Raw genomic sequence first — 15,201 nt, 5'->3', positions numbered from 1 at the left:
TGCAATTGAGTTAAGACGATTCCATTCCACTTTAGTCTTTTGCATCCAAGCTGTTATTACTTTTCCTTTACACATATTCTGTGATTTAATCCAAGACATGATGTGCTCCAACCACACCCTTACTAGTACGCTTGCTTACTAATGGATTTTTACTTCTGATGCCTCTCAGAGTCTCACACACACACACGCACACACACACACACACACACACACACACGCTTTCCTTTTCTCTTATTCTCCCAAAAAAGAATCTACTTACTGGTCATCCGCGATGAGCACAGTGGTACCTACCTGTCATCTCAGCTGAGGCAGGGCCACATAGCGAGTTTGCGGCCGGTTTGGGCTGCATAGTGAGACTCTAAATAAAATTCCTCCCTCCCTTCCTTCCTTCTTCCCTCCCTCCCTGTCCTCTCCCCTGTCCTTCCCTCCTGTTTCGTTTTTGCTTTGTTTTTGAGCGAGGGTCTTGCTGTAGCTCGGGCTGGTCTCAGTCACCATCCTCTCTGTTCTCCTGTCTGGGTCTCAGATGCCAGGATGGCAGGCTCCATCACCTGCCTGCTGGCAGAGGACCTTTCTAACTCTATGCTGGCTAAAGCAGATTGACCCGATGGCGTCTGCCTCTACCAAGCAGAATGGCTGAGATTGTCCTACAAAATGGAGAATCCAATGAAATTGACTTCCTGGAGGGAAAGCTTACCAAAAGAATAATCACAGCTGCCGGCGTGGCCTAGTCTAGAAACCACCCTTTTCTTCCGGGAATATAAGTGATGATTTTGTGATTAGTGGTAGGGAACCACAGCTGGGGCAGGGGTGACTCCTGACCCTCAGACCTGGGGTTGGATCTCAATCTAGGTCCAGGTTGAAGAAATCCACTTACAGTCTTGGATTTCAGTCTAGGTCCAGGCTGAAGAAGTCCACATACAGTCTTCCATTCAACTCTGAGTAGCTTTTGCAAAAGCTACTACCGGGCTGATTTGCCCACTGGCATTTTCTGTGATCCTCTGATGAGGAGTTTTAGAAGATGGTCTGCTTCCTGAGTCCTTGCAGCGCAGCTCACCAATTAAGCCTCTTAGATGTTCTGTCTTAGCACTTAGACTAGGGTACCCCTTCCAGTGTTTCTAAAGCAATAAAATAAATGTAGAACAATGGAAAAAAATAAATTTATTATATTCTGATAAGTTGGTGTCCATAGAGAATCTAAGGGGCTTAGAGGAATGGAACGAATCCAGGAACTCCAAAAACCACAAGGAAATGTGATCAGTTAGACGTCTCTGGCTAAAAGTGCAGATTTTCCTAAAGTGGATTACACAGGCTGTTTACAGCAGTGCCCACCGGCCAGCACAGTCTGCTGGCATGCCAGGCTTTATAGATATCCTGAGAACAAGGCAGAGTTCTTGCCCTTTAGATGCTTACTGCCTAGTGGGAAAACGTACAAGCTAGCACCACAGTTTTTAAATGAAGGCAGTAAGTGCTGTGATCAGGATGTCAGAGGCTCTTGGAATACAGGAAAGAAACACCCAAGCCTGGAGATTGAAAGGAAGTCTTTTAAGGAGGTATCAGGGTGAACAAGGAGGTTTAAGGAGTCCCTGGGGAAGGGGTGGCAAAGGCCTAGAGACCAGAGACGGTGGCCTTGTCTCCATCTCAGGAAGGCTAGAGGGAGGTGCTGCAGCGCAGCAGAGGCCAGATCACAGAGCGCCTGGTGAAGCGGTTTGAGAGTGAGGAAGGACGGGCTGTGAAGGGAAGCCGGCAACGTGGTGCCTGTGGAGAGAGGAAGAGCTGAAGGCTGCCTGAGACGTGCGTCTGGGGAGAAGGCAGGGGGCTGGGAAAGACACTTGGTCTCGGTTTTATTGGGCCTGAGATTCTGCCTTCTCAGCTTAGGTCCTCCATGAGATAGCGCAGAGGAACTTGTCAAAACTATACCAACCCTGCCCCTCGTAAATGCCGGCTCAGGTAAATGAAGCAGCGCTTGGAAACGCTTTACAAAGATAGTGGAGGCCACACTTGGGAGTCTCGAGGGAGCGTTACAGTGATGCCAGTGCCATGCATTTTCAGCTGACCATGACCAGGGCGAGAAGATGTACCTCTTCCTTTGTTTGCAATATCCCTTAGGAAGCCGGGACCGAAAAGAGTGTCTTCCCCTTGCCTGAGCCACAAGACCTCCTTCTGGCCTCCCAGGTCAGGTTCGAAGACCTCGTGAAAGATTTAAGAAAGCTGAAGAGGCAACTGGAAGGTAACAGGAATTGTTTGTGCTACTGTGATAACTGCAAAGATGTATTTTTAAGAAATGTGTTGGAGGACCGTTTGTGTCAGGTGCGCGGAACGCAGCAGGCCCGCCCCTCTCTGGTCCGCTGTGTCCCGTGTGGAGCTCGGCCTTGTCCCGAGCATTGGTGGCATGCGTGGGTGTGCTGCTCTCTTTTAGGAAGGCTGGTTGTTTGTTTACTGTCCATGTCTTGTCATACCTACAGTTTCTCACATTTCGTAGGTACGGCTTTTTTAGTAATAGCACCAACTATTTTTTGGAACCATGCTGTTTTCTATTATCCTTATAACCACCAAATAAGGAGAAACTGTCTTAACTCCGTTTACAGATAAAAAAACAAGACTCAGAGAAATTGTATCATGCTGTCAATCAGAGGCATTGGACTAAACTGACAATTAGAGCAAATGCATTGTCTCACTTTGCTGCTTGTACACATGTGAATGCCTGCAACATGCGTGCACACATATATGCTCATGCATATGCACACATACACATATATCACTCATGTACACTAGCATCTTTATATATTTGGCTTCTGTATGGATGCAACCATAGACCCACAGTAAGCATTCCATTATAGTTTCATTTACATTTTGAGTTATTCAAAATGTGATATTGCAAAAGCCCCTTTTTTTAGCCTTTATTGAAAAGTAAAAGTACGTCTTGCTTGAGTAGGAATTTTCCTTTGGCGTCTCGGTCGTCTACTGTTTTTACTGTGGAGACATCTTCTTGTCCAGAAACATAAATACTCTCCTTGGAGCTTGTGTAACTCCGGCTGAAGATCGCTGTAGAGGATTTAGGGAGCGTGTTAATGTGGAAATGGAACCCTGTGTGCCAGAAGGGGTGTTGGAGGGAGCAAAAAATTCAACCAGGAATAGTTTCACACTAAGACATAAAATAAACATTAAAAAATGTTTATTGTGAAAGAGTGGTCAGAACCCACGTTGTAGGCTGAGAGCAGCTTTGAAATGGAGGCAGAGCCGGGCAGGTCCCTTCCCAGTGGCAGGGAAAGCCATTTATTTTTACTTTGGGCATAAAACTTACTTCAATCAGGAGAGTGGTTACAAGTGCATACTTTTACCTGGTAAATTACTTTTAGAGGAGTGTGCGTGTGGATTCCCCCTCCGCCCCCCCCCCCCCGTTGATACAGTTGGGAGAGTGGATTCATCCCACTGGGAGCTTTGTGCAGGACTAGGACCTGGGAGCTTGGAGCCATTGTTTCCGTCTGTCACGGATAATGGACACTTTTTTCTGTATCTACACTGAGGAAGGTGATTCATATCACCATCAAGCAGCGTGAGCCGTCTCTGAGCCCTCTCCGTCCCTCTGCAGGCAGGACCAGGACCCAGGCCTGTCCCCCAGATGGCAGCAAGAGTCAGCAGCAGGCCCGTCCCGAGTGCTCAGCAGCAGGCCCGTCCCGAGTGCTCAGCAGCAGGGCCGTCCCGAGTGCTCAGCAGCAGGGCCGTCCCGAGTGCTCAGCAGCAGGCCCGTCCCGAGTGCTCAGCAGCAGGGCCGTCCCGAGTGCTCAGCCCCAGGCCCGTCCCGAGTGCTCAGCAGCAGGGCCGTCCTGAGTGCTCAGCAGCAGGGCCATCCTGAATGCTCAGCAGCAGGGCCATCCCGAGTGCTCAGCAGCAGGCCCGTCCCGAGTGCTCAGCAGCAGGGCCGTCCTGAGTGCTCAGCAGCAGGGCCGTCCCGAGTGCTCAGCAGCAGGGCCGTCCGAGTGCTCAGCAGCAGGGCCGTCCCGAGTGCTCAGCAGCAGGGCCGTCCTGAGTGCTCAGCAGCAGGGCCGTCCTGAGTGCTCAGCAGCAGGGCCATCCCGAATGCTCAGCAGCAGGGCCATCCCGAGTGCTCAGCAGCAGGCCCGTCCCGAGTGCTCAGCAGCAGGCCCGTCCTGAGTGCTCAGCAGCAGGGCCGTCCCGAGTGCTCAGCAGCAGGCCCGTCCTGAGTGCTCAGCAGCAGGGCCGTCCCGAGTGCTCAGCAGCAGGGCCGTCCTGAGTGCTCAGCAGCAGGCCCGTCCTGAGTGCTCAGCTCTCCCACTTCTTTGCTCCCTGGGAAGCCCACGGCCTGACCCCAGCGTAGACTTCTCAGGAGAAATCTGATCTCTTTTTGATCTTTCCCCTGCTCTTCCAGGCACTGGCCCCTCTGACATCCTAGTGAGTTGGATGATAAATAGGCAGGGATAGAGAAGTCACTAGGAAGGGATTCCGGGGAGTTGGGGCAGCGGCTGCCGGAGCCCCCCGACATTGGCCACTGAGGCCCTTCAGTCCACACACTGTCCTCAGCCAGCTTCAAGATCTGCAGAATCTTCTGGAGTTGGTGAAGCTGCCTCAGGACGAAAAAACAAACATCATCTTAGTTATTTTTCTCCTATGAACCAAACGACTCCAAAAGATACAATTTACCACAAAAACAAATGGGGAATGCCGCCCCCACCCCACACACATTGACTGTTTACACAGAAATGCCCGCTAGTGCCAGTGTGTTTAACACATGAAAGGTGCCCAGTACGCATTGAAGGAAAAGGCAGATGCTGGGCTCTAATGAATTTCTTTCTCCTTTAAATACCATCTGGCAAAATGGCCAGAGTGCCGGCGGCCCGTTTCATCTCGGCTCTCCCATTCGGTCTCACCGCCGTCCCCACAAGGCCTTCGTGTGAACCACGATTGGATGTTTAATTGAAGAGGACATAATCTTCACACACACAGCAAAGATTTGATGAGGCCTTGAGGTTTATTGTAGCCATTAAAATGTTTTAGCTGTTGGCAAAACCCCAGAAAATGTCTAAAACCAAACCAGATGTGATTAGCAAATTTTAAGAAGCATCAGGCCCCAGCTTTCTAGGCAGGCTCCACCCCTTAGAAGAAAATATTCGGAGGGGGCTGGGGAAGTGGCTCAGTGGTAGAGCGCTCGCCTCACATGCATGAGGCCCTGGGTTCCATTCCTCAGCACCACATAAACAAAAAGCCAGAAGTGGCGCTGTGGCTCAAGTGGTAGAGTGCTAGCCATGAGCTGAAGAGCTGAGGGACGGCGCCCAGGCCCAGAGTTCAGGCCTCATGGCCAACAAAAAAAAAAGCAAGAAAGAAAATATTCTGAGTAGTGTTAACCACGCCTTTGCAGTGCAGCCAAGGGTTGATGGTCATGCAGATGTCACCAATAGGAGCAGAATGAACATCTTTCAGAAAGGTGAAAACTTTGAATAACATTTTAATACAAGGGTGTCGCGAGTAGCATTCCTCAAATTTGTGTGGGATTATTATTAGGTGATTACACACGCACACATATAGAATGCCCTCTAGTTTTCACAATTACTCCAAGAAGACGATAGTATTTTGATCTCTCACAAGAAAAGGATGCTGAAGCTCGTGGTGCTCACGCAGCTAAACCAGGGTTTTATAGGTGATGACTTTGCCATGTTTTGAACTAGATACCACTAGGGAATATATTCAGCACGGTGACATATTTTCCTCTGGCCTAGAAGCCTTTAGTTGTATCAGAGATCAAACTGAAAGCTATGTTCACAGCATAGAGCTCTGTGGATAATAGGTAGGTGAGGTAGCTGTGTGTGGGCATACCCCCCAGGAAGGCAAACGTCCCATTCTCAGGTCAGATAAAGATACAGGAATAAACGTACTTGGAGTTGAGGATGGACTGAGGTTATACAGGTGGATGAGCAAATAGACAAATATTCTATGGATTCAGAACTCAGGCTTTGGAGTCTGATATGTGCCACAGTTTGGGGAAGGAATGATCTTGATAACTAGTATAACCAAAAAATACATTTATCTTCCAGGGCTAGAGGAATATCTCAGTGGCATTGCGTGGCATATGTGAGGCCCTGTATTCAGTCCTCAACATCAAAGTAATCAATAAAATACTCATTTATTTTAATGGGACAGTATGGCACCTGCATCATTTCATAGAAAATAATGAATGCGTGGGGCCTTGTTGCACAAGCTGCACAAAGACAGTTAGTAGTAGGGAAGTACGCGGCCTGTGCAGCTGGCCCTGCTGGGGAGGGGCCTAGCAGGCCGTGATGGACGGAGGCTGTAGAGCTCCCGGACTACCTGTGCTCCCTCCTCCCCACCGCGAAGAGCAGAACCACGTACCTACCGCATGCGGTGAACTCACCGCAGACTTTCTTTTCTCTACACCCCTTAATCACACAATGTTTCCCTGGACTGACTGTCGTAAGGAGTGGTTGGGAAATCACCAACAGCAGCGGTAGTTTCTTTCTTAACCTTGATCTTGTTTGCTAGCCAGATACTCTTACCCATCCGTAAGTGTGGGGAGGGAAGTCGAGGCCCCTAAAGATGCCCAAACCCAAGCCTCTAAAGTCTCTGGCTATGCTGCCTTACATAGAAAAGAGAAATTGTGTTGCTGTTGACATAGGAAGGTTATTCTTGGAGGATTACTCAGTGGGACTAATGTAATCACACGAATCTTTAGCATGAAGCTTTGAAAGCCCTTCAGCTTTCCCTGTTTGGGATTTAACTACAGAAGAACGGTGAAGGAACTATAATGTTACTGGCTTCGAAGGTGGAAGAAGTGGGAAATGAGCCAGGGAGAGGGGCAAGCTTGCACGACTAGAAAAGGCAGACCAGATCCTGCCTGCCCTGCACACAGGAAGGAACACGGCCCCGTCAACACTGGGCCCTTAGCCCAGCAGCTCCGTGTTAGTTTGACTTCTAGCAAACAGACCTGCAAGATACATTTGTGTTGTTTTAAGCCACTTACATCCCATTCATTTGTTATCCTAGTAATAGGAAACTAACACCCTGTGGAACAAATCTGACTGTGCTTTTACACCAAGCCCACCCTCAGCACGCACATGTGGGTACACCACTCAGCCTTCCTTGCAAAGGTAGAGGAGAGTTCCCCGGTAGTGGCACTCACCAATATCAAGTGAAGTGAAAATTGGTATGCCAGAGACAAGCCTGTGAGCAGGTAAGCCTGGAAGTGCTGGCGGATCACCCTGGGGATTCCCAGCGATAGCTTAGTAAGGTTCCCCAGAAGTATGTTAGTTAATAATCAACACAAAGAAGGTTGGCCCTTTCAAAACAGCATCTGTCAATGGTAAGAAATGAAAGTGATTTTATTTTCTTGCGTTGAATACTTAGTAGTATTTAACAGACTATACATTATGTGAAGCACAGCTTACAAAAATGGATATTGATATTACTGTCAGTTTTAGAAGTTGTTAGCTAAGTAGTCAGACTGGATGATCTCTAGAAGCTGAAGGGAATCGCTGGCATTGGCTCTTGGTCTCTGTCCATCCTTTCTTGGTTGTACTGCTCTGGCCAGGGCTGATGATTAAAACTTGGTTTAAAAACACAAAAGTCAACTCTCAATTGTAGCTAGACAGATTACTGAGATTAAGGATTGGGCATAGTTTTGAAAAAGTTAATAATGTATTCTTTCTTGCATTAACTCATTGAGTCAGCTGAACGACTTCCACATTGGAAGCCTTTCTTGTTTAAAAACAGTTGGTAAACAGTAAACTAGCTGTTGTCTGCCCTGTGAGGTGGAGACGTGGGTCTCCTTCGCAGGGGGCTCGTTGTGCTCTGGGAGGTGAGAGGCAGCCCGAGGGTGGGCTGCTGAGCCGGAGGCCAGGCCTGCTGGAAGGAAGCTGTCCACAGGAGAGCTCACGTCTCCAGAAACCAAGGCAGAAGCAAGACCACGCAGCACCTTGACCGTGACCTCCCTGGCTTTGTTCCCGTGTCGATTCGGGGCATTGCACGTTTCCTTCCCTCCTCTCTGCCCTGCGGTTGATGAAGAGTAGACTGAGGGAGGGAGGTCATTGTAAATGCCTGAGTTTGAGTCGCTGTGAGAGCAGAAGGACCCTCTCTCCCTGCTCCTCTGCCGGCTGCTCCCGTGCAAGCGTGGCCTCAGCCTTCACTCTCGGCCCTGGAGGCTCTTCAGCAGAAATCATGTATCCAGAGGTCCACGCTTCGATGTGAGGATGGCCCTTGGCAGCCTGTGCCAGCCCGCACCACGGAGCCTGAAACACAATTTGAGACAAATGACCTCTTGATACTGTCGAACAGAGAACCGAAGGCTCCTCCTTGCTCCTGGAGAGGCCCCCGGCTCTGTAGGATTGATAACTGCCACCACCTGGGGCAAGTGAGTGGCTTTTTCCTCATGAGATGGAGAGAGGGAAGGAGACAGGGAACAGAAACACCACTTCAAGTGAGTGAATGTTTTGTTTATATGCTTATTTGAGCATGGCCCCCGAACAGTCTGACTCAGGAAAAAATGGTTCTTTAGAGAAAGATGGTTGGTTGAACACTCATGTAGGATTAGTAAAGAGGTCTTTAAAACTCAACAGCACAGGTGGGAATGTGGCTCAGTGGTAGAGTGCTCATCTAGCATGCATGAAAGCCCAGGCTCGATTCCTCAGTACCACATACACGGAAAAGGCCAGAAATAGCACTGTGGCTCAAATGGTAGAGTGCTGGTCTTGAGCAAAAGAAGCTCAGGGACAGTGCCCTGGCCCTGAGTTCAAGCCCCAGGACTGGCAAAAACAAACAAACACCAAAAAACAACAACAACAAAAACGTCAACAGCACAGACAATGAGAGAGAACCACAAAATTTCCAAAGCTTGAAAAACAAATGGACAAGTGGTACATGGTTTACCAAACAAGAAGTCTCAACTGCAGTTCAGAAGGGGAGAAGAACAGAAGATAATCCATACATACCACAAACCTCTGCATTAATTTATACCTAAGTACAAATATACAAGATTCATCCATAAAAGTAATGAAGTCATTCAAGAGAATCTTCTCAAATGATTGATATGATTTTCTAATTTTAAAATGTCCAAATGGGTCTTGGTATGAGGGAGTGAAGCAGCTTCATACCATTATTAGAGCATTTCAGACTTCTTAGGAAGAAAGAGAAATTTCCCACTTCTATAAGAGGACCTAGGAACAGATTTCACCCAGAGCAAAAGAGGCAGAATGACTTCAGACTTTCCAACAGCATCATTGAGAGCTATAAATGGATTTGAATTTAGAGAGGAGCATTAGCCCCAGTTCAGACTCTGAATCCATCATATCAGATTTGGGGCCAGATTAGAGCATTTTAAATGTATATTCTCAAAACCTGATCTCCCTATAAGAATACAATGTGGCGTTAAGTGGGAAGACACTGGTCACAGGAAATTAGAAGTCTAAGACAGAAGACAAGAGTGAGTCCCCAGAAGGGCTGGCAGGCGGGGAGAGAAAAGATTTCAGGTTAGATTAGGTAAAAAGAAACCACAGAGAAGACTGTTCAGAAATACTCGGTTTCCACCTCTGAAGAACCTGGATGTCAAGAGAGCCACAAGAGATTGACCAACTAAACACGAAGAAAATGAAAATATAATCTGTTCTGAGGCAGGTAGGTAGACTGTTGAGAGTGCTACCTATTTACAGTACATGAAGAGAAAAATCAGGTAGCAACTTATTAGAGACACGCATGAACTTGGAAGATGGAAACGTTAGCTTTGCCAACGTGCTTGCCGGTGGTGGAGAGAGACAGTAAGCCGCTGTCTGCGGGGCGTACGGAAAGCATTTATTCCTTAGCCCACGTGACTATGTAAGTTTGATGAATACACCTCAAGAAGGTAACACATGACGTCACTTGTGACAGGTAGTTTGCTGAAGTTCCGGCGGCACAGGCTGGTGTGTGGAGAGTAGCGCTGGGCTGGGATTGAAGAGACTCGGGTGTAAGGTTCAGTTCTGCCACTTTCCACGCGAGGAGCCATGCTGTCTTGACAAACCATTCAGCCTCTGAGACGCTCGTGGGGGCAGTGGAGCAATCACACCGCTCTGCTCTGCCCGCATCAGAGAGCGTGGAAGGCTCAGCGAGGGCGGCGTGTGGGGAGATGTCTCTCGCACTGCGGCTGGTGCTTACAGTCACTCCTAAGCCATGCAGTGTGCAGTGTGTTCAGTGCATGCTGGTGCGTCCTACGAGGGCGAATTGATCCATTAGGACAGCCCTGGCTCATGTATCACCTCTTGGGAAACTCCAGAAGACACAGCCTGAATGATTATTGACCATGCCTGACTTACCAGCTCGGCTCCTCCTCCTCAGTCCATTTGTCCATGGCAGTAGTTTACTAAGCCTGAACTCTGGTATGAGATTGGATACATTACCCAGAGTCCAGGCCACGTTGCCATGGCGTCAAAAATATTTAGTCTTGCAAGCAGAGTTTTAGAAATAATTTTTCAATGTGATTTATTTTTGCAAAATGGTTTCAACCAAACAGACTTGGGGACTGGGCTGAGTGCCTCAGAGGGGCTGTGGAGAGGCAGGGATTCAGCAGCGGGCCCTGTGCTGGGTAAAGGTCACACGTCCCCAAATGGGATGCCTTCAAAGACAAATTGTACAGAGAGGAGGGAGAATGCGGAAACTGAAATTTGATTCACCCGCGTAATTAATGGAAGACGTTTGTGTTTCCCTTTGAAGCCGTGGCTGGGACATCGCTGTGTGGGAGGATGAGTTACGCTGTCCTGGCTTCCCCTGAGTTTGCCCTCTGTTCTCACCCATTATTTATAAGCCAGCATGGCGAGCAGGATTTATTGTGTTTGTTTTAGTTGTTAATAAACAACATAAAATCTTGAACCAATCTTGAACTGCTATTTTGGGAGTCAGAAGTTCTGAATTCAAATCCTTGCTTCACAAGTTGTATAACCCTCGGCGGGTCATAAAACATTAAGGGCCTTGGTGCCTGTCTGGCCGTGGTTTTGATTGGGGTGTGTTAACCTGTGGGGCGCCAGGGCTTCGTGCCCACACCTAAGATACCGCGTCACATGCACCCCTCTGACACTGTCTTATAACTAAAACCTCAGGGACCTCTGAGTACTCACAGGCAGAGCGTGCAGATGGAGATCTGTTCGTGAGTTAGTCCGTGCCTTAAATATTCTTTGATACCACTTAGCAATACTCTTTGCAGTGATCTTTCTATGGAGCCCAGTTTTTAATGAGAAAAGATGGCTCCAGTCAGGAGTCACAGAAAGTGACCCTTTAATCCCTTAATCTGTTCATCTAAATCCATTTACATATCTCGTCGTCCCCATTTAAAACAAGGAGGAACTTCCCGTGGTGGCATCTGGAGGTTGGGGGCCACGTTGGCTGTGTTTCTTACAGCTCATGGGCATCCCGCATTTTTTATTTGAGACAAGTTCCTACTATGTTGTGTCGGCACCTCCCAAGGAATGGGATCACAGGGCTAGGGCTAGGGCTAGGGCTAGGGCTAGGGCTAGGGCTAGGGCTAGGGCTAGGGCTAGGCACAGACACCATGCGTGGCTGGTCCCCACAGGTCGGGGGGCACTCCTGGGTTCAGATTTGTCTCAGCTCCTTACAGTCGGTGCACCGTCCTCACCCTCACCTCAAACCTCTCGGGGAGACCTCAGCTCGAGAGAACCAGAGACACAAGAGGCCGGCCGAGGTCCTGGGCACTGCAGATCCCTGAGGATGACTTTCTTTTAGCCAGAGGGAGATTGGAATAGTCTTGAGAATCAGCACGGAGATAAACAGCAATACATTGACACCCAAGTGGACATCCAGACATCACAGAGACAGTAACTTCCTCTTTCCTAACCCAAGGAAAATCTGTAAGGGGTAATGTCCTGACCCCACCCCTTTGTGTTCTTAAATTGTTTTTCTGAACTGTTTTGGTGGTCATTAAAAACAGCATCAGATCTCTGAGTATTAAGAAAAAAAGTTTGAATAGGAGGAGGACCTTGCTTGACCTTTTCTCTCAGTTTATTTTCTCAGCAAATATTTATTCTAAGCACTGAGTTAACTGCTAATTTTAAATAAACTCCCTGAAATATCAAGTCATTTGTGAACACATTTTAAGAGCAAGCATTACCCTCATTTTGTAGGGGAGAAGTTTATCCCTCCTTAGGTTTCTCATTTTTCTTTCGCTAGCAACGGGGAAGCAAACTGTCCTTAAGAGTTCTGGTGAAACTTGCCAGTCTCCTAGTGATGGAAAGGTGTGCGGTCTGCCCTTTAGCTGCTCCATACAGTCCCCAGAGTGTGTACTACAGAGCCCTTCCAGATTTCCATCTCGCCAGGAGAATCAGCAAGTGTTTGCTGCTCCAGAGCCTAGGGACTATACACTTGAGGACTTACAAATGCCTACCTGTGTTTTTCAACCCAAGGCTTACGTCCCTGTCTCCCAGGCCAGCATGGAATGTTTCAAGCTGGGGTAACGTCTGCTGTGTACACTCTGTGCATTCTCTTCCATCTCTAAAGCCATCACAGTACCCTGAGTCATAACCAGTGTCCCGATCACGGGCAAGATGGGGCAGAAATGACACGGCAGCTCCCTGATCCGCTCGGGATAAGTAATGGGGCAGTGTGGCCCAGTCCCATCACAGATCCCTGACTCAGCTGGAAGCCCAGGCCAGGACATGGCTTAACTGATCTCCTCCCTTGCTTTTGAATTTTGTAGGCGTAAGGGCTGAAAATGCCGGTGCTGGATAGGTGTGGTGGTTGGTTGTTAGAGGACCCCATCTGTCCTCACTTTGGCTCCTCTTCTTCCCAGCATGTTCCCCTTTTTTGTCCCTCCTAACAGTGAGACTGTGCAGCTAGGAGACTGTCTCCCATTGGAGACTTCCCCAAGTCACCTTCTCTGAGCAGACAGGCCCGGGACGCAGGCCCCAGAGACTGCTGGACCAGCACCTGTGCCATAACTCAGGAGTCCGGTGCATCCATGACAGGAGAGCATGGCTTCAAATAGCTGACCACTGGCCACTCTGCACACTCTGAACTATTTTTGATCCCCAGTGTGATTTTTGAACACATCCTTAAGAAATCCTGACTCCCCACAAGCGGACAATACAACCCTCTTTATATGAAGCCTTGTTTATAAGCTGCGATTCTCCCGACAGATTTACAAGTGTCTGTGGAGTTTTAAAGACGATTGCTTAACAGCCATGAAGTGAGACACATAGGGCTGTGTAAATATTTTATCTGGAATAGGGGATTTTTCACACACAAAAAAGTCTGAGCCAAATACTGCATTAAATCTGAAGACAGTGGCAAACGGATGAGCCGCGGTTGCCAGCGATTCCTGGAGCCAGCCCTGGGTCCCATCCGCCAGTTCAGGTTGTGTATTTTAAAATAACTTTCCATGGCTTTCTTTTTTTTTCCTTTTTCCTTCCTGCCTTTCCATCCCTTACTTCATTATGGCCTATTTAGGTATAAGTTCTTTCCAGAGTAGAAAATGACAATGGATGTGACTTAACGAGGAGGCCTGGACTGAGGATCAGGCGCAGAGGTCACCGCGGTGTGGGAGGGTGGCAGCTGTCCAGGCTGGGCTGTGCGGAGGCGGGCCGCCTGTTCTAATGAGCTTGTAGGTTTTCATCGTCGGCCTTTTTGTCACGGGCAGTTGGCCTGCAAGAAGGCAGATAGGGCTCACCTCAGTGTCGGGTGCCTCTTAATGAGTTCCTTGAGTCATAAAGACAAGTCCATTGCCTTTGCTTCCAAGGTGTGTGTGTGTGTGTGTGTGTGTGTGTGTGTGTGTGTGTGTGTGTGAGAGAGAGAGAGAGAGAGAGAGATTCTACCATTTAACGCCCATGAAAACTGTCACAGATAAGCTTTTTAACTCAAGAGGAAGAGCTGACTCTGGTTTCCTGTAGCGACGTTGGTGGTGAGGGCGGCGGCTGCTCCCGTTGAGTGCAGCCCCGTGGAGAGCGCCCTGCCCTCCAGAGCTGTGCTCTGCTGTGGTCAGCCAGCTCCCCAGTCTGGGCCCCGCCGCACTCACTGTCATTGTGCTCACTCTTGGATGTGGTGCTCCATCACCGTCTCAGCGTGCACCTGACCCAGCCTGCGTCTGGTCTTCACAAATGGCTTGATGCTGGCCAGCAAGTCCCAGCATCCGAAAATCGTGTGCTTACAACTGTAGAAATGTGTACTTCGGGAATCTGAATGTATGAAGCTCCGTTGGCACCAGCAGCATAATTTACACTTGAATACCACTGGTTCAGGCCCTTATTGCTGAGTGCACCTTTTCTTCCATTGTAGCACAACATGGCTTCCCAAAGCAGACTTAGAACTAAATCGATGGAAAACGATTCATGAGTTCTTTTCCTATGTTTTCTTTTTCAAGATATATGCGTAGGGGTGTGTGTACATTTCTCATAAGGTCTTTTACTGTCTTTAGTTCAAAGGAAGGCTCTGAAGGGGCACTTGTCACGGGACCAACGCAAGGAATAGTTTGGCATAGATGGCCTGACCATCGAGTCCTTCCCAATCCATCCCGTTCAGGCCTAGTCACGGGTGGGTGATTAATGAATAGTTTTCATGCTAATGTCTCGCAGACCAAAGCTGCACCCATCACCACAGAGTCATCTCTGTGGAAACTCTGAGTCAGCGGATTGGTAGGAGGCTCCTCTCCACAGTGCTCTGGACGATACCGTGCGAAGGCTGGAGCCAAGGGCCCGGCTCTGCAAGTGCTTCCAAACGTCCTGAAGCATCCTGGCCTGTCCTCACTTAGCCTTGTCACTTCTGCTTAAGTTTTTCATGGAGAGTACACACAATCGCAGAGCGTTAAGGTGCCCCGGCCCTCGGGCGGCCCCTCCGCAGGATGAATCAGAGTCATGGGGCTCCCGTGGGTCCGGCTTCCTGGTGGGCTTATTTTTGCACAGCATTCCTCTGGGCCGAGGTTCTTCTCCCCGGGGGGCTGGGCCTCTTAGGCTCTTAGTCAGAATAGCCCTTGGGATTATCTTGTGTAGAATGACGTGGTGACATGGATGTTCTGATGGCTTTCTTGAGGGAGTGAAAGAGACGCTCACCAAGGAAACAATCCCTTGCTCTTTAGACCTTCAGCCTTTGAGGGGGAGACCTGGAGCTAGCTTTCAGGGATGCCTGCAACTCCATCCCCATGTTGCTCCTCCTCCCCCTTCCCCTCCCCTTCCCCCTCTTCCTCCCCCCCTTTTTCCCTCCTCCTCC

The 15,201-nt window shown here is 48.9% G+C and overlaps 1 protein-coding gene across 1 annotated transcript in view; it reads left to right on the top strand.

Annotated features, from left to right (window-relative positions):
* The window catches only part of Fmn1 (formin 1), a 230,378-nt gene that overhangs the window by 158,026 nt on the left and 57,151 nt on the right, over positions 1–15,201 (top strand). The window contains exon 13 of the mRNA XM_013014304.1: positions 2,107–2,227. Coding sequence (XP_012869758.1) covers positions 2,107–2,227 — 121 coding nt within the window. The remainder of the gene's footprint in view (positions 1–2,106; positions 2,228–15,201) is intronic.

The sequence above is a fragment of the Dipodomys ordii genome, unplaced genomic scaffold (assembly GCF_000151885.1).
Source record: "Dipodomys ordii isolate 6190 unplaced genomic scaffold, Dord_2.0 Scaffold23, whole genome shotgun sequence".
Classification (NCBI taxonomy): Eukaryota; Metazoa; Chordata; class Mammalia; order Rodentia; family Heteromyidae; genus Dipodomys; species Dipodomys ordii.
Note: the sequence above shows the minus strand (reverse complement) of the source record. Positions and strands in the feature narration are given on the sequence as shown.